Raw genomic sequence first — 23,299 nt, 5'->3', positions numbered from 1 at the left:
TTGTATGGACGACAGTTTTCCCTCCTAACGGACCATAATCCCCTAGTCTGGCTTAATCGAGTCTCCGGAGACAACGCCAGATTGCTGCGGTGGAGTTTAGCCCTACAACCTCTGGACTTCACCATCCACTACAGACCCGGCAAACAAAACAGTAACGCCGATGGACTAAGTCGACAAACGGAACTTGTACCAACCCCATAAACTTCGGTCATCCCCAAACCGATCCGTTAAGGATCAGACTGTGTATGCCGATCGCGTCGCTGAAAAGGGGAAGCCGTGTTACAGAACCACTCAGCACCCAGAATATGTTGTGCAGTTATATGTATGTGTAATAGGTTACATGGGAGATGCATGTCCCTGATGCATCAGCCCACAGGCTGCGCCCTGGGCAGAGGGGACACGATATTCCCCTTTTGTCCGCCCCCCCCCACACCTTTGTAATTCCCACAGTAAATATCGGCAGGCTCCGGCCGCCTGCGGCTATTGTATTGTATGTCTGGCCTGCCGCTTTTCTATTGGCCTGCCCTCTGTATCTGTGTGATATATTCTGTGTCCTGTGAGTAAAGTGTTGTCAGACTTGAAATACGTGGAGAAGCAGTGATCTTTTATATGCACCCATGTAACCAAGGAATTCCAGCCAGCATCCTTCATTCAGAGTCCAGCCAAAGCAGATTGGACCTCCGGAAACACGGGGTGGTACTGAAAGAGGTACCCGAGATTGGAAGACCCCGTTACAGCCATTATCGGGACTTTTCGTTCCCATATTGGGCCTGAGGTAGATAAGAATTTTCTTCATATCCTCCTATAAATTTTTGTAGTCACTGGTTTTCTGCTACTGAGTAAGGTGGATATTAACCCTGCTGAGAATCCCTTTTTCTCTAGTAGTGACCTTCCAAATTCCAGGCTGCCAAATGCAGCCCAGATCTCTGAGGGTGATTGAAGGGACCCTGTGCTAGAAGGTCTTTTGACCTGCGGTTTATCTGCGGTTTTTGCAAAATCTGTGCTGATTAATCCGCAGAGGATTCCGCAGCGTCTGCACACACCCTTAGTGTTTTTTCGATTGTTAGTTCTTAATCGTTTGAGGATAGAATTCTTTCCTCCTGGGCCTAGGGATCCTGGAGCCATAATGTGTCTAGGTGGGCTCCCCAGCCCTAAGTACTGGCGTCCGTTGTGACCACCTTGGAGGTTGTGTGTGTGTGTGCAGGGTACTCCTCTCGGAGATGACTATCTGTAACCACTACCTGAGTGACTGGAGTACAGAGTATGGAGGGTGAACTTCTGCTCTGTCTTTTGAAGTTCCTGGATGTTCTGCGGCACACAACCTTTACAGTTCCCTTGTGTGAAACTGGGCCCATTTCACTGCTGGTATGCAGGAGGTACTCTACCCCACCAATGTATGTAAAAAGAGGGGAGAGAGGAGACCAGAGAGAGATAAAGAGAACAGACAATATCGTACTGGACTTTCTCGAAGCTCCATTACCACTCGGACGTTTCACAGGATTGGTACCGGATCTGGAGGCTGACTGGTTTGTTCACTTGTTTCCCATCGGGACTATGGACCCCTCCTTCTTACACCATATGACGATCAGCCCGTGCGCTGTCCGAGTGGCTTCCTCTGTATTTATGGCGCGTCTGGCTCATCTCATCTGAGCTTGATTGCCACTCCTGCACCTCCTGGTGCAGCTGTAAGTGATCTGGCGAAAGACTCTCACTCTTATAAGCTGATTAACTGCTGCAGTTCCTGATGAGAGCAGTCACAATCAAACTAGAAATTTTGGTGACCCATACCAGCACTTCTGACAGCATTACCCCATTTTTTTTTTTTGATCACCTGGTTGATCCTGCACCTGCCGCTCGCATGCGCTTTCTGTATCTCATTCCCCACATGCGCACAATGCCCGGCTTGCGCGCAACCCCAGTAACCACTACCGGTGTGCGCCAAACTCCTCCCCGTGTATGTGCTGCCCGGAGCACATCGGCCTTTCCCCTGGGTGCGTGCTCCCTTTCTACGCTCGGGGAGTCTCCCTGGCCAGTTCCTGGTGTGCGTCCTTTGTCTCGCGGCTTCCGGTATATATGTGCGAGTACTGGTACTATCGGGTGTGTCACTTCCGGTGCGCGCCCGGCTCCCAGCCTAATCTCTGTGTTCTTCTGACACCCGGCCGCCATGACACCCCGTACCGCTGCCCCTCCATACCTAGACCTACCGGAGGGGGCGATAACGCTGCACCTCTATAACGCCTGGCTACCATGACGTCCGGTCACCGCCACCTCCTGCATACCTGAGAGACTGGATTTTACCTGAAGGGAGCTATCACACCGCTGGCCACTGATTCCTGCAGGTACTGCTTCCTTTCCATGGCCCAAACAGTGAGCGGCGTCCTGGGCTCAACAGGGAGGGTAGATAAATCTGGCCTCTGAGGAATTTTACCTCTGCCCAGGCACCGATGTGCCTCACGGACTGCATAGCCACCACACGAACAGGGAGGGAGCACGAGGTGGCCTCCGTGGACTTATATGGGGTATGTCCAGCACAGAAGTTCAGATCTAAAGATTACTGCAGCCTCTCACGGTAGTGATTGTGCCCCTCCCCCACTTTAGGTTAAGCATGACTGAGAGGAGAGAGATGTGGGAAACAGAAGCTACCTACTGAAAGAAGCTATATGCCAAATAAGAGGGGTTTTATTTATTTCCAGCTTCTGTATATGACCAGTGTTAGTGTAATTGTGTGTATCTACATGTCAAATGTCACATGTTTGCATATATGTGGAGAGTGCATGTATGAGTGTAATGTATGTAAACGTGTGTGTATATATAAATAGTAGCTATGAACCCGTTCTAAGCGCTGGTGGCAAGCATTTTTATTGGTTTATGGTCTCCCATCCTGGTATGTGCTGCCCCCCTCCTATCCTGGTATGCATGGCACACCTCATCCCTATCCTGGTATGCATGCCCCCCTCATCCCTATTCTGATATGTATGGTCCTCTCACCCCCCACCCAATCCTGTTATGCATGGCAACCCATTCCTCATCCTGGTATGCATGGTCCCCTCAGCCCCCAATCATGGTATGCATGGTACCTCCTCATACCTATCCTGTTATGTATGGTCCCCTCACCCCCCAATCTTGGTATGCATGGTCCCCCCACCTCCTATCCTGGTATGCATGGTCCTCTCACCCCCCCCCTTTCCTGGTATGCATGGTCCCCTCACCGCCCTTTCCTGGTATGCATGGTCCTCTCACCCCCCTTTCTTGGTATGCATGGTCCTCTCACCCCCTATCTTGGTATGCATGGTCCCCTCACCCCCTAACTTGGTATCCATGGTCCCCTCACCGCCCTTTCCTGGTATGCATGGTCCTCTCACCCCCCTTTCCTGGTGTTCATGGTCCTCTCACCCCTTTTTCCTGGTATGCATGGTCCCCTCACCCCCCTTTCCTGGTATGCATGGTCCTCTCACTCCCCTTTCCTGGTATGCATGGTCCTCTTACCCCCCTTTCCTGGTATGCATGGTCCCCTCACCCCCCTATCCTGCTATGCATGGTCCTCTCACCCCCCTTTCCTGGTATGCATGATCCCCTCACCCCCTATCCTGGTATGCATGGTCCCCTCACCGCCCCTTTCCTGGTATGCATGGTCCTCTCACCCCCCTTTCCTGGTATGCATGGTCCCCTCGCCCCCCTATCCTGGTATGCATGGTCCTCTCAACCCTTTTTCCTGGTATGCATGGTCCCCTCGCCCCCCTATCCTGGTATGCATGGTCCCCTCACCCCCCTTTCCTGGTATGCATGGTCCTCTCACTCCCCTTTCCTGGTATGCGTGGTCCTCACACCTCCCCCTATCCTGGTATGCATGGTCCTCTCACTCCCCTTTCCTGGTATGCGTGGTCCTCACACCTCCCCCTATCCTGGTATGCATGGTCCTCTCACCCCCCTTTCCTGGTATGCATGGTCCTCTCACCCCCCTTTCCTGGTATGCATGGTCCTCTCACCCCCCTTTCCTGGTATGCATGGTCCTCTCACCCACCTTTCCTGGTATGCATGGTCGCCTCACCGCCCTTTCATGGTATGCATGGTCCTCTCACCCCTTTTTCCTGGAATGCATGGTCCCCTCACCCCCCCTATCCTGGTATGCATGGTCCTCTCACCCCCCTTTCAAGGTATGCATGATCCCCTCACCCCCTATCCTGGTATGCATGGTCCCCTCACTGCCCCTTTCCTGGTATGCATGGTCCTCTCACCCCCCTTTCCTGGTATGCATGGTCCTCTCACCCCTTTTTCCTGGTATGCATGGTCCCCTCACCCCCCTTTCCTGGTATGCATGGTCCTCTCACCCCCCTTTCCTGGTATGCATGGTCCTCTCACTCCCCTTTCCTGGTATGCATAGTCCTCTTACCCCCCTTTCCTAGTATGCATGGTCCCCTCACCCCCCTATCCTGCTATGCATGGTGATCTCACCCCCCTTTCCTGGTATGCATGATCCCCTCACCCCCTATCCTGGAATGCATGGTCCCCTCACCCCCTATCCTGGTATGCATGGTCCCCTCACCGCCCCTTTCCTGGTATGCATGGTCCTCTCACCCCTCTTTCCTGGTATGCATGGTCCCCTCGCCCCCCTATCCTGGTATGCATGGTCCTCTCAACCCTTTTTCCTGGTATGCATGGTCCCCTCACCCCCCTTTCCTGGTATGCATGGTCCTCTCACTCCTTTTTCCTGGTATGCGTGGTCCTCACACCTCCCCCTATCCTGGTATGCGTGGTCCTCTCACCCCCCTTTCCTGGTATGCATGGTCCTCTCACCCCCCTTTCCTGGTATGCATGGTCCTCTCACCCCCCTTTCCTGGTATGCATGGTCGCCTCACCGCCCTTTCATGGTATGCATGGTCCTCTCACCCCTTTTTCCTGGAATGCATGGTCCCCTCACCCCCTCTACCCTGGTATGCATGGTCCTCTCACCCCCCTTTCAAGGTATGCATGATCCCCTCACCCCCTATCCTGGTATGCATGGTCCCCTCACTGCCCCTTTCCTGGTATGCATGGTCCTCTCACCCCTTTTTCCTGGTATGCATGGTCCCCTCACCCCCCTATCCTGGTATGCATGGTCCTCTCACTCCCGTTTCCTGGTATGCGTGGTCCTCTCACCCCCCCCATCCTGGTATGGATGGTCCTCCCACCCCCCCTATCCTGGTATGGATGGTCCCCTCACCCCCTATCCTGGTATGCATGCTACCTCTCACCCCCCTATCCTGATATGTATGGTCCCCCTCACCCCTATTAAACTGCACACATACCAAATAAACATTTAGGGTAAGTGCACACGTTGCGGATTGTGCTGCGGATTTTTCCGCATGGATTTTACAAAATCCGCAGGTCAAAAGACCTGCGGATTAGCCTGCGGTTTTGCCCTGCGGTCTGACACCTGATCATGGAGCAGGTGTAAAACCGCTGCGTAATCCGCACAAAGAATTGACATGCTGCGGTTTAGAAACCGCAGAAAATCCGCGTGAAGTAATCCGCAGCATGTGCACAGCATTTTTTGTGTTTCATAGATTTTAATGGTACTGTACCAGGGCCAAAACCACTGGCCACAGATCCGCAGGGACAAAACCACTCCGCAGAATCCGCAGCGCGTGCACATACCCTTGTACTCACTTTTTTCCCTGTGCTCCAGCTCTGTCCCGTTCTTCCGGGGGAGGAGTGTGGCGCCAGAGTACGCGCATGCCCATACCGCGCTATCCGGTGCCATATTGCTCAAGACACACTGCAAATGTGTCTTCAGTAAAATGGCGCCGGATTCCGACGCGCGCTCCTTCCCCGGTCTCCGGCAAGAAGAGAAGCTCCGCAGCAACGCTCCTCCCGGTCAGGTAAGTATGGCGGAGATTGCGGTATGCATTCAGTTTGTACGCGTACCGTGATCTCCGGCGCCATACAGATTCCTCTTACCTGTAACCACTGGATGCCGTCTTCTGTCTGGAGCCAGACTGCACAGATGCGTCGCTCTTGCGCAGTCTATAAAGGCTTCAGACAGAGTGACGCTTCCAGCGTTATAATATAAATATATATGTATAGATATATATGTGTGTGTGTGTGTGTGTGTGTGTGTGTATATATATATATATATATATATATATATATATATATATATATATATATATACAGTGCCTACAAGTAGTATTCAACCCCCTGCAGATTTAGCAGGTTTACACATTCGGAATTAACTTGGCATTGTGACATTTGGACTGTAGATCAGCCTGGAAGTGTGAAATGCACTGCAGCAAAAAAGAATGTTATTTCTTTGTTTAATTTTTTTTTAAATTGTGAAAAGTTTATTCAGAGGGTCATTTATTATTCAACCCCTCAAACCACCAGAATTCTGTTTGGTTCCCCTAAAGTATTAAGAAGTATTTCAGGCACAAAGAACAATGAGCTTCACATGTTTGGATTAATTATCTCTTTTTCCAGCCTTTTCTGACTATTTAAGACCCTCCCCAAACTTGTGAACAGCACTCATACATGGTCAACATGGGAAAGACAAAGGAGCATTCCAAGGCCATCAGAGACAAGATCGTGGAGGGTCACAAGGCTGGCAAGGGGTACAAAACCCTTTCCAAGCAGTTGGGCCTACCTGTCTCCACTGTTGGGAGCATCATCCGGAAGTGGAAGGCTTATGGAACTACTGTTAGCCTTCCACGGCCTGGACAGCCTTTGAAAGTTTCCTCCCGTGCCGAGGCCAGGCTTGTCCGAAGAGTCAAGGCTAACCCAAGGACAACAAGGAAGGAGCTCCGGGAAGATCTCATGGCAGTGGGGACATTGGTTTCAGTCAATACCATAAGTAACGTACTCCACCGCAATGGTCTCCGTTCCAGACGAGCCCGTAAGGTACCTTTACTTTCAAAGCGTCATGTCAAGGCTCGTCTACAGTTTGCTCATGATCACTTGGAGGACTCTGAGACAGACTGGTTCAAGGTTCTCTGGTCTGATGAGACCAAGATCGAGATCTTTGGTGCCAACCACACACGTGACGTTTGGAGACTGGATGGCACTGCATACGACCCCAAGAATACCATCCCTACAGTCAAGCATGGTGGTGGCAGCATCATGCTGTGGGGCTGTTTCTCAGCCAAGGGGCCTGGCCATCTGGTCCGCATCCATGGGAAGATGGATAGCACGGCCTACCTGGAGATTTTGGCCAAGAACCTTCGCTCCTCCATCAAGGATCTTAAGATGGGTCATCATTTCATCTTTCAACAAGACAACGACCCAAAGCACACAGCCAAGAAAACCAAGGCCTGGTTCAAGAGGCAAAAAATCAAGGTGTTGGAGTGGCCTAGTCAGTCTCCTGACCTTAACCCAATTGAAAACTTGTGGAAGGAGCTCAAGATTAAAGTCCACGTGAGACACCCAAAGAACCTAGATAACTTGGAGAAGATCTGCATGGAGGAGTGGGCCAAGATAACTCCAGAGACCTGTGCCGGCCTGATCAGGTCTTCTAAAAGACGATTATTAGCTGTAATTGCAAACAAGGGTTATTCCACAAAATATTAAACCTAGGGGTTGAATAATAATTGACCCACACTTGTATGTTTAAAATTTATTAAAATTTAACTGAGCAACATAACTTTTTGGTTTGTAAGATTTATGCATCTGTTAATAAATCCTGCTCTTGTGTGAAGTTTGAAGGCTCTAACTTATTTGCATCTTATCAAACCTGCTAAATCTGCAGGGAGTTGAATACTACTTGTAGGCACTGTATATACACTAGACTATGGCCCGATGCTATCGCATCGGGAGGATGCGATAGCATCACACCTCTTGCCATGTTAACCCTCAACACACACACTCCTCTCACCTTTCACCATCTCCACTCACGTCCACTCACTCTTTCACTCCACATACGACCCCTTCTCTCACTCCGTCTCTCATACTCACGCCGTCATCGCCGCTGCTCCACGATCCCCGACATCTTCTTCCGCCGGCGCCATCCTGGATCCAGACGTTGTCCACGCCGGCGACATGTTCTTGTGGCGACGCCATCTTGAGTATTGTGAAATCCCGCGATACTCAAGATGGCGTCGCCGGAAGAACATGTCGCCGGCGTGGACGACGTCGGGATCCAAAATGGCTAGTTTTCGCCGACGCCATTTTGGATCCTGACGTCGTCCTCGCCGGCGACATGTTCTTGCGGCGACGCCATCTTGAGTATCGCGGGATTTCGCCGATCCAAAATAGCGTTGCCGCAGGAACATGTCGCCGGCGTTGATGCAGTCGGGATCCAAAATGGCGTCGGCGAAATCTCGCGAGATTTCGCCAACGCCATTTTGGATCCCGACGTCCTCCACACGGGCGACGCCATCTTGAGTATTGCGGGATTTCACGATACTCAAGATGGCGTCGCCGCAAGAACATGTCTGGATCCAGGATGGCGCCGGCGGAAGAAGGTGTCGGGGATCGTGGATCAGCGGCGATGACGGCGTGAGTATGAGAGACAGAGTGAGAGAAAGGGTCGTATGTGGAGTGAGTGTAGATGGTGAAAGGTGAGAGGAGTGTGTGTGTTGAGGAGGAGTGGTGTGTTGAGGGTTAACATGGAAAGAGGTGTGCGGTGACGTCACCGGTTACAACTGGACGGAAGTTGTTACAACCGGAAGCTGCTTAGGGCATTTATTATTATAGATAGATAGATATATGTATGTATGTATGTTTGGCTTGACAAAGACGGGTCACCGTTGAAACGTTGCCATCTGAGGATCAGTAAAGTATCCACTTTTTTCACATCTAATTTGAGTGCTGCCTATTTTTTTTCCTTTTGTCATTTTGGCTGTTTAGACACTGCTGAATAGGTTTTTCACCTGCTGTATTATTTTGGTAGTGCTACCCTTTTTTCTTGATTTATGTATGTTTATATATATATTATTGTGTGTACATGAAAAAATGAAGGCAGCACTTCTTTTAAAGAAGATAGAGAAAAAGTGGTTATTTTATTTCAGAGCCACATGATTGGCAAGTGGCATGAGCCGAAACGTTGCCAACCATGTGGGTCTGAAATAAAATAACCACGTTTTTTTCTACTTTAACCCCTTTACCCCCAAGGGTGGTTTGCATGTTAATGACCAGGCCAATTTTTACAATTCTGGCCACTGTCCCTTTATGAGGTCATAACTCTGGAACGCTTCCATGGATCCTGGTTATTCTGACATTGTTTTTCTCGTGACATATTGTACTTCATGTTAGTGGTAAAATTTCAGTAATATAACTTGTGTTTATTTGTGAAAAAAAGTGGAAATTTGGCGAAAATTTTGCAATTTTACAACTTTGAATTTTTATGCCCTTAAATCACAGAGATATGGCACACAGAAAACATAATATGTAACATTTCCCACATGTTTAAGTTACATCAGCACAATTTTGAAACTTTTTTTTTTTGTTAGGAAGTTATAAGGGTTAAAAGTTGACCTGCGATTTCTCATTTTTACAACACCATTTTATTTTTAGGGTCCACATCACATTTGAAGTCACTTCGAGTGGTCTATATGATAGAAAATACCCAAAAGTGACATCATTCTAAAAACTGCACCCCTCAAGGTACTCAAAACCACATTCAAGAAGTTTATTAACCCTTCAGGTGCTTCACAGGAATTTTTTGAATATTTTTTAAAAAATGAACATTTAACTTTTTTTTCACAAAAAAATTACTCCAGGTCCAATTTTTTTTACTTTACCAAGGATAACAGGAGAAATTGGACTGCAAAAGTTATTGTGCAATTTTTCCTGAGTACCTACGATACCTGATATGTGGGGGGGGACCACTGTTTCGGTGCATGGCACAGCTCGGAAGGGAGCGAGCACCGTTTGACTTGTTCAACGCAAAATTGGCTGTAATTGAGATTGGGCGCCATGTCACGTTTGGAGAACCTCTGATGTGCCTAAACAGTGGAAACCCCTACAAATGAACCCATTTTGGAAAATAGACCCCCCAAGGAACTTATCTAGATGTGTAGTGAGCACTTTTAACCCCCAAGGGCTTCACAGAAGATTATAACGTACAGCCGTACAATTAAAAAAAATCATATTTTTTCCAAAAAAAGATCTTTTCACCGCCATTTTTTATTTTCCCAAGGGTAACAGGACCTTAAATGTTAATGTGCAATTTGTCCTGAGTACGCTGATACTCCATATGTGGGGGTAAACCACTATTTGGGCGCACGACAGAGCTCAGAAGGGAAGGAGCACCGTTTGACTTTTTCAATGCAGAATTGGCTGGAATTGAGATTGGACGCCATGTCGCGTTTGGAGAGCCCCTGATGTGCCTAAACAGTGAAAAAGCCCCACAAGTTACACCATTTTGGAAACTAGATCCCTTAAGGAACTTATCTAGATGTGTGGTGAGCACTTTAAAACCCAAAGTGCTTCACAGAAGTTTATAACGCAGAGCAGTGAAAATAAAAAATCATTTTTTTACTCAAAAATTATTTTATAGCCCGCTATTTTTTATTTTCACAAGGTAACAGGAGAAATTAGACCCCCAAATTTGGCAAATAGTGGAAACCCCTCATTTCTAGCTCCAACCCTAACCCCAACACACCCCTAATCCCAACCCTAATCCTAACTTCAACCCTAATTCTATCCCTAATGGAAAAATGAAAATAAATATATTTTCTTTATTTCATTATAGTTCCCTAAATAAAGGGGTGATAAACGGGATGGGGGGGGTATTTACTATTTTTTTATTTTGATCACTGTGGTAGTTTATCACTGTGATCAAAATGAATGGAATCGTCCGGCAGATTTGGCGGGCGCACTGCGCATGCGCCCGCCATTTTCTTCCCGGACTAAGATGGGGCACCCACCGGAAGAGGCAGGAGGGCTCGAGGACCACCGGGAGGTACCGGGGGGGATCGGGGAACCTATTTTTCTCTCCTCTGATGTCTGATCACATCAGAGGAGGGAGAAATTAACTGCAAAATCGCTGCTTTTTTTTGCGATTGCCGTTATAGGGTTAACGGCTATCGCAAAAGCGGGGTTGGTAAAAACCGACCCGAATCATGTTATCTGGTGTCTCGGCTAAATCCGACTCTTTGGGCGCTATTTGCTTTTTCCACAGCACCATTATTTAACGGCGCTGTGGTTTAAGTACCCTTAACTACCGCCGTTAAAAGGAGTATCGGCGGTCGTTAAGGGGTTAAGCCACCATCCCTGTCCTGGATTTGTATAAAGAATCGGTAAAGAGATTGTATTACATTATTAGATAGTGAAAGCGCACCTGATATTTATTGTATACCTTACAGTACATTGGTTTTATTTAATATTATTACTGAGAAAATTTTTCTCCCAATTGTGTATTTATCTGATGCATAGAATCCAGCTTCCAGAACAATTTTACAATGTCTGTAAAAATCCATGGTGTGTCATCTGATGCGACCGTGTCCTACGTAGATAACAAGCAGCATTCTCGTCCAAGGATACTTAGTTGTGCCCAGGTATGTATCGTTGCCAGTAATAGACATAGAGCTGGAAGAGCTAAAGCCGTCCATTGGCTTTGTTCATTGCTATTGATTGCATGGTCCTATAGTAATTATTCACACCCATTGCATTGTGATTGATTGCGCCGACGTCACTACAACCACCTAGCAAATCCTGCGGGTGTGCACTGCCCATCTGCTCCCCGGGCATGTGCACTGGCTCTGGGTGTACAGCCCCAGCTTCATATTAAAAGTGTGCATGCTCCAGAGCCGCTGTGAGTCAGGGTCTATATGATGAGTAGTGACTCACAGTGACTCCGGAGCATGCACACTTTTAATATGAAGCTGGGGCTGTACACCCAGAGCTAGTACACATGCCCGGTCAGCGGATGTGCTGTGCCCACGCACAGGATTTGCTGGGTGTTTGTCGTGACGTTGGGCCAGTACCATCAATCAATCACAATGCAAGGCTTAAGTAATTACAATAGGACCATGACTGAACCGTTACAAAGTTCCATCTGTATGACTGAAATAGAAAGTATGTGATGCAATCACCTGAGGGTGATAACTGTTTTTATAACATATATGTTTGGACCTTTTTTTGGGGGGGAAACGTTTTGAATACATAAAAATGACATGACAGGTTCCCTTTAAATGTTTTACACTGTCTAGTAGTACTTTTTATTTGTTGTCTTTGGTTTCAGAAATGTGATGAGATCATAGTAGTCCATCTCGGATATCTGAACTATACCCAGTATAATCTAGATGTCCGCTTTGAAAATTTGAACCTGCTAAAATACAAACTTACAGCTGTCACATTTACCGTGAGTATATACTGATTTTTGGACCCAGTGCAAGCCGCAGACAGTTCATTTACCATTCTGTACTTTACTACTGACAAGTTAACGCCTGTTTTGCTCTTCTTTTAGTGGAAGACCTACAATCCAACTTTTTCTCAAGTGGAAATCTGGTTCCGTTTTGTGTTTGTTGTGCTCACTTTCATGGTGACTGTAAGTTGATAAAAGCAATAGTAATAATAATAAAACACATTTTTGCGTCACTGCTCTTCAGAATGTATATGCTCTTAAACAATGAGTGCCTCATATAGCACATTTCAGGTTAATATGCAGCTTTGTCAAGCTACGGAATGGCATCCTGATGCTGGTCCGTTTATATTTAATGGGGAGTGCAAGCTCCTGTACAGGACCACAGAGTACAAATAAAGAGAAGGGGGAGAAGAGCAGTGTGACAAATCTGGAGATAACTATTTCAGCATTTAATGTTGCTTGCTGACATGGCCTCTGGACCTGCGGTATTAAGATTAACCTTTTCAATTTGAGTTTATCCGTCATGAGGCAAGTCTTCTCAAGGATTGAAGCTTCAGGAGGACAATTTGCATATTCCAGGTGCCTTCTGGGAAAAGCAATGAGTATCCCTCAGCAAGAAGATCATTGGGTACAGCTGGGACCAGCTGCTTGGAAAGCATCGCCAAACCAGGGATTGAAGCTTGAGGAGGACAATTTGCATATTCCAGGTGCCTTCTGGGAAAATCGAAGTCTCCATCAGCAAGAAGATCGTCGGGTACAGCCAGAACCAGCTGCTTTGAGAGCAGCGCCAAACTGCACACTTTATGGCGCGCAAATTTTTGCCTCTAGGACATTATTGCAAGAAACCTTGGCTGATTGAGTAGATTACACAAGAAGGAAAAAACACAGCAAATTACACAAGAAGGTTACACAAAGTATATTACAGAAGAAGGAAGACACACAGCAAGTCAGCAGGATCTAGGAGCAACAAGGCAGATGTGACAACCTACATGGTTAGCTGCAACATGTGCTACATGTTCACAGATCGACCAGAAGAAGAATTCAACTTCACCTGCCCAAAGTATAGACTACTGGCCATTTTAGAAGAAAAGTTGCGGGGGTCTAGAAGAAAGAATTGCAACTTTGAAACTCAAAGAAAATGAAGACTTCCTAGACAGAACAGAAGCGTCTCTACGGGTCACAAAAGGTGAAGAAAGTGTCAGAGAACCTCCAAAAGCAGACAAGTGGAAGCATGTGACCAAAAGAAGTAAAAAGGAGAAATCACCAACCACAGAACTGAGACACGGATAAGGCCTTGTTGAGGAAGAAGATGACGCACCTAAGGATGAGGCACTTCCAGCAAGCAAAGAAGAAAAGGGCACACAGAAATACCCAGAAGTGAAAGCAAAAAGTACAGTCAAGAAGCGAAGAAGAGTGGTAGTGGTGGAAAATTCACTACTGAGAGACACAGAAGTAGCCATCTGCAGGCTGGAAATAACCGCAAGAGAAGTATGCTGCCTCTCAGGTGCGAAGATCAAGGATGTGACCGATGGGATACCCAAGCTCATCAGTTTGTCAGAAGCCTGACAAACAAGATGGAAGAACTAGAAGCAGAAATATCTACAGGTAACTATGACATAGTGGGAATAACCAAGACATGGTTAGATGAAAGCTATGACTGGGCAGTTAAATTAAAGGGTTACAGTCTGTTTTAGAAAGGATCGTAAAAATCGGAGAGGAGGAGGGGTTTGTCATTATGTAAAGTCTTGTCTAAAGTCAACTTTAAGGGAGGATATTAGTGAAGGGAATGAAGATGTCGATCCCATATGGGTCGAATTACATGGAGGGAAAAATAGTAACAAAATTCTCATTGGGGCCTGTTACAAACCCCAAATATAACAAAAATCATGGAATGTCTACTACTAAAGGCACATAGATGAAGCTGCAACCCATAATGAGGTCCTTGTTAGGGGGGACTTTAACTACCCAAATATTAACTGTGAAATAGAGACCTGCGAAACCCATAAAGGCTAATAACCAAGAAAAATTATCTTTCACAATTAGAGAAGAATCCAACCAGAGGAGCATCACTTTTAGACCTAATCCTATCTAATATACCTGACAGAATAACAAATCTGCAGGTCGTCGGGCATCTAGGAAATAGCGACCACAATATTGTACAGTTTCATGTATCTTTCGCTAGGGGGACTTGTCAGGGAGTCACAAAAACACCGAGCTTTAGAAAGGCAAAGTTTGACCAGCTTAGAAATGATGCCCTTAATCTGGTTGACTGGGACAATCCAAAGAAAAAAATTTAATCCAGCTTCCAAATATGCAAAAAATTTATTGAAGGCATAAGAACAGAGATACACGGACAAGCCAATCATAGCGGAATAGCAATAGTAACGCGTTTCGAACAATAAGTTCTTTTTCCAAGCTACTTTCAAGTGAACACCATGCTGAATATATACCACCTCCCACCAATCACAGCTTAAACAGACATGGTGCATAATAATAAAATCGGTAATACAAAAACCGAAAAATAAAAACAAGTCAGTATAAAATATACCAATTACATATAAACGAATACAGATATATACAGATTTCCAATGTAAAAATTATGCACATCAATAATGGAACATAAATTTCTTTCGTGCATTCAGTCCATTTGGAACACAGGTTTTCATCTGAAACATCTAGAAAGCTTCTCTGGTCATTAAATGTCATTTAAAATCCTCACCTCTTGATGGAACACAAACTCTCTCAATTCCCACCACTTGAAGTGAAGAAACATTCCTTTGATGTTGAGAAATAAAATGTTTAGAGGCAAAAGACATGGTCCGATTAGAACTGCCAAGAGAGATTATATCGGTTATATGCTGTGAAATTCTCATTTTTAGTTTTCTTGTAGTGCAGTCTACATAGTTCAATTTACAACTAGTGCACATAATCATATATACAACATTCTTTGTATTACAATTAATAAACTGACCAATTTTAAATTGCCGCACATTTTCACTATCTGAAAAAAACCGCATTACCTTAGAATGTGCACAGGTTCTACATCTGGCTCCACCACATCGATAAAATCCTGGATGCTCTATCCAGGTGCGCTTATTGGTCTGAAAATCTGAGAAACTAGGAGAAATTATATTGCCCAATGTGGCCGCTTTTTTAGCAACTATATGGTAACCTTCTGATAGAATAGCTGACAATGTGTCACCTTCATGTAAAATTCCTATATTTCTACGAATAATTCGTTTTCTAGCATTAAATTGTGGACTAAAATTAATAGAGCACACCAATTTTTTATTTTGTACATTAATCAAATTATTATGGATTTGTGGAATCAATAAATCCTCTCTTTTTTGTTGAGAATAATTTTTCTGGCACGATCAAGCGACCAATGTGGATACCTTCTTTTTTTAAAGTTTATCACAGCAGGAATCAATTTCTTGCGATAGCATATGTGTATTGCTGCAATTTCTGGTAATTCTTGTCAGCTCTACCACTGGAATTGCCTTTATAGTGTGGTGGGGATGGTTACTCGTCGCATGCAAAATGTTGTTTCCAGCCAACGGTTTACTATGTGTAGAAGTAACGATGGGAAAACCTGCAATACCGTGTAGTTTGAAATCCAAGAATGTTATACACGTGGAATCCCATTGATGAGTGAAACGCAAATTAAATTCATTATTGTTCAAGTACCCAACAAATTCCGGTATGGCAGACACATCCCCCCCAAATAAAGAGGGCGTCATCGATGTATCTGCCGTACCAGGAGATGTCGGGCACAAAACAATTATTCACATTATAGAGAAATCGTTCTTCCCAGTATGCCATGACCAAATTGGCAATTGAGGGGGAGTGTTTTCCCCCCAATGAAACTCCCTTACACTGTAAATAATATTGATGATTAAACAAAAAATAATAATGTTTTAAAATTAAACAAATTGCCAATATAATATAATCACTCAAATCCTTGGAATAGTCACTGTATTTATCTAATTGTAATTGCACTGCTTCGATCATCACATTTTGCGGTATGGATGTATACAATGAGATGACATCACATCCTAACCAGTGAGTTTTTTCCCATGTAATTTTAGATAATTGGTTCAATACTTCCTTTGAATCCTTCAAAAAAACCCACTGTGCGAATGCATAGGGGCTGTAAGAGGGAGTTTTGCCAGTGGCTCAGGTGTTCCGTAAGGGAACCAATACCCAACATAATTGGGCGCATGGAGGGAGAATTCACTTTTTTTTTGAACCTTCGGCAGACCATACAAAAATGGGACTACTGGATGTTCAATTTTAATATATTCAGATTGACTCTTAGTCAGTACCCCAAGTGCAAGTCCCTCATCTACAAAATTAAATAATTCCTTCTGGAATTTACTTGTCGGGTCTATTGCCAATCTCGTATAAGTAGAATCATCTTTTAAAAGGTTTTCAATTTGTTGTTGATAAATATCAGTGTCCATCACAACTGTCAGACCACCTTTGTCAGTTTTTTTTTTATAGTAATTTGAGGCATGTTTTCAATTGCCTTTTGCGCTTTGCGCTGTTAAAAATTCAAATTACAATTGATTTTCTTATCATTAGACAAGGCAGACTGATGGAGTGAACGGAGATCACGTTCCATAGTATTTTGAAATTTTTTCATACAGTCAACCCTGGAGTGAACTGGATAGAAATATAGATTTTTTGTTAATAAATGTTGAGCCTGATTAACTGATTTACTAAACCCTATGTCTTCCCTATTTAATTCTTCTAGATTTTTTTAAGGCAAGCTGTTCTTTAAACATCAATTCACCAAAGGCATTAACAGAAAAATCATTACATTTAGTTGATTCACAAGATTCCTCACCAAAAAAATGTTTCCTCACAGTAAGATTCCGAATAAAATGGTTAATGTCCAAGAGTGTCTGTCTGAAACAAGTCAAATGTTTTATCAGGTGCAAAATTGAGGCCCAGCGAGAGAACCTGGAGTTGTTCCCTTGTTAAGGTGCATCTAGAGATATTCAATACATTGGAAAAATCAAAAAAATCTTTGGAAGAAGGCAAAAAATTGTTGTCAGCAGTTACTTCTTGTTGCGGGTGGTCATTCTTGTGTGCACACCTGTGCTTACGCCCACCCCGCTTTTTCCGTTTTTTGAGAACTGTCTTTTAGGTCTCCTATAGTATGAATTGCTTTTTGCATAAAAATTATCATTTGAGGCATTATCTTCAAGGTAAACCTCATTCATACTGTTATTTAGCGATTCCGCTTCTGAGGAGCTAAATGAAACATGCCGTTCTAATGATTCTGCCGATCTGCTATGATGTTTCAAAATAGAACGAGGAGTAGATGTGGAATTAGTCCACCTTCCCCATTCATACACCTGGTTGTGCTGGTAGTCATTCACATCACGATGGAATTTGTTCTTTTTACAGGACATAATGGTATTTTCAAGTTTAATTACAGATTGCTGGATATTCATTACCAGATCTTTACATTTATCAGGCTCTTTCTCCTCGAGCTGCGTCTTTATTGTCGAGATTTCAGCCTGAATTTTTTTCATATTATCTTCCTCATGTTTCATGATAAATTGCATGAGTTTAATCGAGCAACTTCTCAAAATTTTATTCCAGTCCTCTACAAATTCCTGTGAGTAAATAGTGGTGGGTACCTTTTTGAGACGTAACCCTCTGGGGATCATGTTTTTCTGGATATCATTATCCAATGTGCTGAAATCCCACCATATTTTCGTCTCTTGGATCATAAGTTTCTCCAGCTTTTTGGCATTATTGGAGAAATCATTAGGGGACACATCCCCCTCCTCAGCAGATACTGTGGTAGAAAATAGTTTTGCGGCTTTAAAATTCTGTCCGGACTCATGTTCAGACTGCTCAATAATCAGTAGCAACTGGGACCTGTTGAAGTGCATTGTGCACGAAACGGCTGTTGTCCGTCTTTTTACATCTCTCCCGTGCCGGTACCTATGCTTTGTTGATATGAAATAAAGTGAATCATTTAAAGAGAACGGTGAGTGCCATCCTGCTGTCTTTTTTACTATGTAATGATTTTTCTGTTAATGCCTTTAGTGAATTGATGTTTAAAGAACAGCTTGCCTTAAAAAATCTAAAAGAACTAAATAGGGAAGACATAGGGTTTAGTAAATCAGTTAATCAGGCTCAACATTTAACAAAAAATCTATATTTCTATCCAGTTCACTCCAAGGTTGACTGTATGGAAAAATTTCAAAATACTATGGAACGTGATCTCCGTTCACTCCAACAGTCTGCCTTGTCTAATGATAATCAATTGTAATTAGAATTTTCAACAGCGCAAAGCGCTAAAAGAAATTGAAAACATGCCTCAAATTACTATAAAAAAAGCTGACAAAGGTGGTCTGACAGTTGTGATGGATACTGATATTTATCAACAACAAATTGAAAACCTTTTAAAAGATGATTCTACTTATGAGATTGGCAATAGACCCGACAAGTAAATTCCAGCAGGAATTATTTAATTTTGTAGATGAGGGACTTGCACTTGGGGTACTGATTAAGAGTCAATCTGAATATATTAAAATTGAACATCCACTAGTCCCGTTTTTGTATAGTCTGCCGAAGGTTCAAAAAACCACCATGGTTACTTACCGGTAGCCGGTTTTTCCGGGAACCCGTGACAGCACCAACTGATAGAGGGATCCGCCCCGCCAGGACAGGAACCTACTGAGACATAAAGGGTGGCACCTCTCCCCCGCTTCAGTTGGGTTACAGAGCACTGAGAGGAATTCCCGGTTAGTTACATGTTTAATCCAACACCACAACACTCAAAAACACCCTACTAATTGTGCACACCCATACGGTGAAAAAGGGGGGGGAATATACGGGTGCTGTCATGTGTTCCGGAAAAAACGGCTACCGGTAAGTAACCATGGTGGTTTTCCCTTCACCCATGACAGCACCACCTGAGAGATTTTTGGAGACTTCGAAACACCTTAGAGAGGGACCACCGCTTGCAGCACCCTTCTACCGAAGGTTAAGTCAGCAGAGGATAGATTTAACCTATAGTGCTTAAAGAAGGTTGAAGGTGAGGCCCAGGTAGCGGCCTTACAAATCTGTTCAATCGATACCTCTGCTTTTTCAGCCCAGGAGGTCGCCACGACTCTGGTGGAATGAGCCTTGATGCCGTCAGGAATCGGGATACCACTAGCTGTGTAGGCTACACTAATGGCCTCCCTAATCCATCTAGCAATAGTCCCTTTTGAAACCCCATAGCCTTTCCTGGCACCCTGAAAAGCTACGATTAGGGACTGGGACCTCCTCCACTGGCTAGTGACAGATATGTATTCTACGAGAGCTCTCTTAACATCCAGACTATGGAATTTTTCCTCCCCCAGATTTTTTGGGTTCTCGCAGAAAGATGGAAGGACAATTTCCTGACCCCGATGGAAATCTGATGCTACTTTGGGCAGATAAGCGGGGTCTGTTCTTAACACTACCCTATCCTGAAAGACTTGCGTATAAGGTGGATTTACTGAGAGAGCCTGTAAGTTGCTTATTCTGCGGGCTGACGTAAGGGCCACTAACAGGATCGTTTTTAGGGTCAGAAACTTTAGGGGTAGCTGATGTAATGGCTCATACGGATCTTTTGTAAGGGCTTCTAGCACCAGGTTTAAATCCCAGGGGGCTATCCGGGGTATTGGGATAGGCCTAGCTCTATGGCAGGATTTAATAAATCTGGCTACCCACCTATTTGATGCCAATTTGCAGTTGTAGAGCGCCCCTAGTGCAGACACCTGAACTTTAAGTGTGTTCACTGCTAACCCCCCTATTAACATAATGCTAACATTCACGAAGATCACTCACCACCCGAAATCAAGGGTACCGGACTCGGAAGCTGCGTTGGAGCACGTGACCTGCGCTCTTTGGATCTTGAGGAGTCCCCCGACCTGCGGCTGGGGCGACTGCTGCTTGAATGGCTTCCATGCTTTCTGCCAGAGGGCTGAGAGGGAGGCAGGGATGCTGAAAGTTCCTGCTCTGACTCCATGTTGCACCGCCCGTTTGCTGCTGCCTCCTCTTTTTAAATGACGCGCCTCCACTCTGGTGAGCGTGTCTCTCCCCTCCCCCCTGCGACCGCCGGCCGACCGCTTCAGAAAGTCGGCTGGCGTCGCACCCGGCGCCATTACGCCGTCGCCTTTTTCTGACGTCAGCCCGCGCACCCAGCATCCAACGCGCCGCTGACGTCAGTGGCCGGAAGAAGCCAGCGTCTCTCGCCTGCTATGAGGATCGAGATTCGGCGTGCGCGAGGGGAGGGCGGCGCGGTGGGGGCTTCCCGCAGACCCCGGGGATCCCACCAGCGCCCACACGAACCCGGAACCCCGGGGGGGCCCGGGGACTGCGCGTCCAGCACCCGACGGCCGATGCTACAGGTGAGACACCTGTTCTTCCCGCGCCGGGACGGGGCTGGGTTCCTTTTCTTTTCTTCGCCCATGACAGGCACCGCCGACAGTGGGGTTCCTTCCAGGACAGGAACCCAACTGTAACCCAACTGAAGCGGGGGAGAGGTGCCGCCCCTTAAGTCTCAGTAGGTTCCTGGCGGGGCGGATCCCTCTCTCAGGTGGTGCTGTCATGGGTGAAGGGAAAAATGTGAATTCTCCCCCCATGCACTCAATAATGTCGGGTATTGGTTCCCTTACGGAACACCTGAGCCACTGGCGAGACTCCCTCTTACAGCCCCTATGCATTCACACAGTGGGTTTTTTGAAGGATTCAAAGGAAGTATTGAGCCAATTATCTAAAATTACATGGGAAAAAAACACTGGTTAGGATGTGATGTCATCTCATTGTATACATCCATACCGCAAAATGTGATGATCGAAGCAGTGCAATTCCATATAGATAAATACAGTGACTATTCCAAGGATTTGAGTGATTATATTGGCAATTTGTTTTATTTTAAAACATTATTATTTTTTGTTTAATCATCAATATTATTTACAGTGTAAGGGAGTTTCTATGGGGGAAAACACTCCCCCTCAATTGCCAATTTGGTCATGGCATACTGGGAAGAACGATTTCTGTATAATGTGAATAATTGTTTTGTGCCCGACATCTTCTGGTACGGCAGATACATCGATGACGCCCTCTTTTTTTTTTGGGGGGGGGGATGTGTCTGCCATACCGGAATTTGTCGGGTACTTGAACAATAATGAATTTAATTTGCGTTTCACTCATCAATGGAATTTCACGTGTATTACATTCTTGGATTTCAAACTACACTGTATTGCAGGTTTTCCCATTGTTGCTTCTACACATAGTAAACCATTGGCTGGAAACATTTTGCATGCGACGAGTAGCCATCCCCACCACACCATAAAGGCAATTCCAGTGGGAGAGCTGACAAGAATTACCAGAAATTGTAGCGATACACATATACTATCTCAAGAAATTGATTTCTGCTGTGATAAACTTAAAAAAAGAAGGTATCCACATTGGTTGCTTGATCGTGCCAGAAAAATTGTTCTCAACAAAAAATGAGGATTTATTGATTCCACAAATCCATAATAATTTGATTAATGTACAAAATAAAAAATTGGTGTGCTCTATTAATTTTAGTCCACAATTTAATGCTAGAAAACGAATTATTCGTAGAAATATAGGAATTTTACATGAAGATGACACAGAATAGCTGACAATCAGAAGGTTACCATATACCATATTTTTCGCTTTATAAGACGCTCCGGATTATAAGACGCACCACAAATTTTGAGGAGAAAAATAGGAAAAAACTTTTTTAAATAAAATGGTGGTGCCTCTTATAATCCAGGTGTCTTATTGGTTACCGGGGGTGGTGGCTGCAGTGAAGCGGGGTCCCAGGGTCGCTGCTGGAGGAGGCAGGAGTGGGGTGATACTGCAGGCCGCAGGAAGGGATGAGAGGGTGTTCCGATGTGCAGCGCGCTGCCAGGGGGGCTTGTGCTGCTGCCATGGGGGCTCGTGCTGCTGCCAGGGGGGCTCGTGCTGCTACCAGGGGGGCTCGTGCTGCTACCAGGGGGGCTTGTGCTGCTACCAGGGGGGCTCGTGCTGCTACCAGGAGGGCTCGTGCTGTTACCAGGGGTCTGTGTTGCTATCAGGGGGGCTTGTGCTGCTGCCAGGGGGGTCTGTGCAGCAGCCCGGGGCTCTGCCGACACTTACCGGGTGTAGGCCGCAGGGGTGTCCGGGCGTCTCCGGGTGTCCGTCGGCGCTGTGGGTGTCGCCGGGTGCCCAGCCGTGTCTCCAGCGCTGAAATCTCATCCCTCGAGATCTCAGTCCCAAGATCACCATCAGCGCATGCGCCGTCCCCGGCGGCGGCCGCCATATTGCCGGAGCCAGCCAATACAGAGGGAACCGAGAGGGAGCCCCGGGGCTCTGGCCTGTCACAAAATGTCGGCAGAGCCCCGGGATGGGAACCGGAGACACCGCTGGGCACGTGGAGACACGGCTGGGCACCCGGCGACACCCACAGGGCCAACGGACACCCGGAGACGTCCGGACACCCCTGCGGCCTACACCCGATAAGGTATATCCTCTTTGTAAGACGCACCCCCATTTTCCCCCCCAAGTTTGGGGGAAAAAAAGTGCGTCTTACAAAGCGGAAAATACGGTAGTTGCTAAAAAAGCAGCCACATTGGGCAATATAATTTCTCCTAGTTTCTCAGATTTTCAGACCAATAAGCGCACCTGGATAGAGCATCCAGGATTTTATCGATGTGGTGGAGCCAGATGTAAAACCTGTGCACATTCTAAGGTAATGCGTTTTTTTTCAGATAGTGAAAATGTGCGGCAATTTAAAATTGGTCAGTTTATTAATTGTAATACAAAGAATGTTGTATATATGATTATGTGATTCAAAAAATATAAGCCAGCTCACCGACTTTCATAGGAGCACGGATCAACATCCCACAATGGCTGATTCAACGAAGAAAAGGAAGAAATTATCCAGCTCCACAGCGATATTCAATTTAAGAATTTATTCCAATGAAGACAATATTCAAGTCAGCTCCAGGGTTGCAT

At 45.6% G+C, this 23,299-nt stretch overlaps 1 protein-coding gene across 9 annotated transcripts in view; it reads left to right on the top strand.

Moving 5' to 3' along the window:
* TMEM181 (transmembrane protein 181) overlaps window positions 1–23,299 on the top strand; it is a 527,451-nt gene that overhangs the window by 331,852 nt on the left and 172,300 nt on the right. For all 9 annotated transcript variants that reach the window (XR_012221450.1, XM_073551884.1, XM_073551880.1 and 6 more), the window contains 3 exons: window positions 11,347–11,468; window positions 12,155–12,274; window positions 12,380–12,460. Coding sequence is in view for 8 of the 9 variants with exons in the window: in XM_073551884.1 (XP_073407985.1) it covers window positions 11,347–11,468; window positions 12,155–12,274; window positions 12,380–12,460 (323 nt within the window). In the remaining variant the exon portion in view is untranslated. The remainder of the gene's footprint in view (window positions 1–11,346; window positions 11,469–12,154; window positions 12,275–12,379; window positions 12,461–23,299) is intronic.

The sequence above is a fragment of the Dendrobates tinctorius genome, unplaced genomic scaffold (assembly GCF_039654945.1).
Source record: "Dendrobates tinctorius isolate UK_male_01 unplaced genomic scaffold, ASM3965494v1 ptg000181l, whole genome shotgun sequence".
NCBI classification, from domain to species: domain Eukaryota; kingdom Metazoa; phylum Chordata; class Amphibia; order Anura; family Dendrobatidae; genus Dendrobates; species Dendrobates tinctorius.
This window is presented reverse-complemented; position numbering and strand designations above follow the sequence as displayed.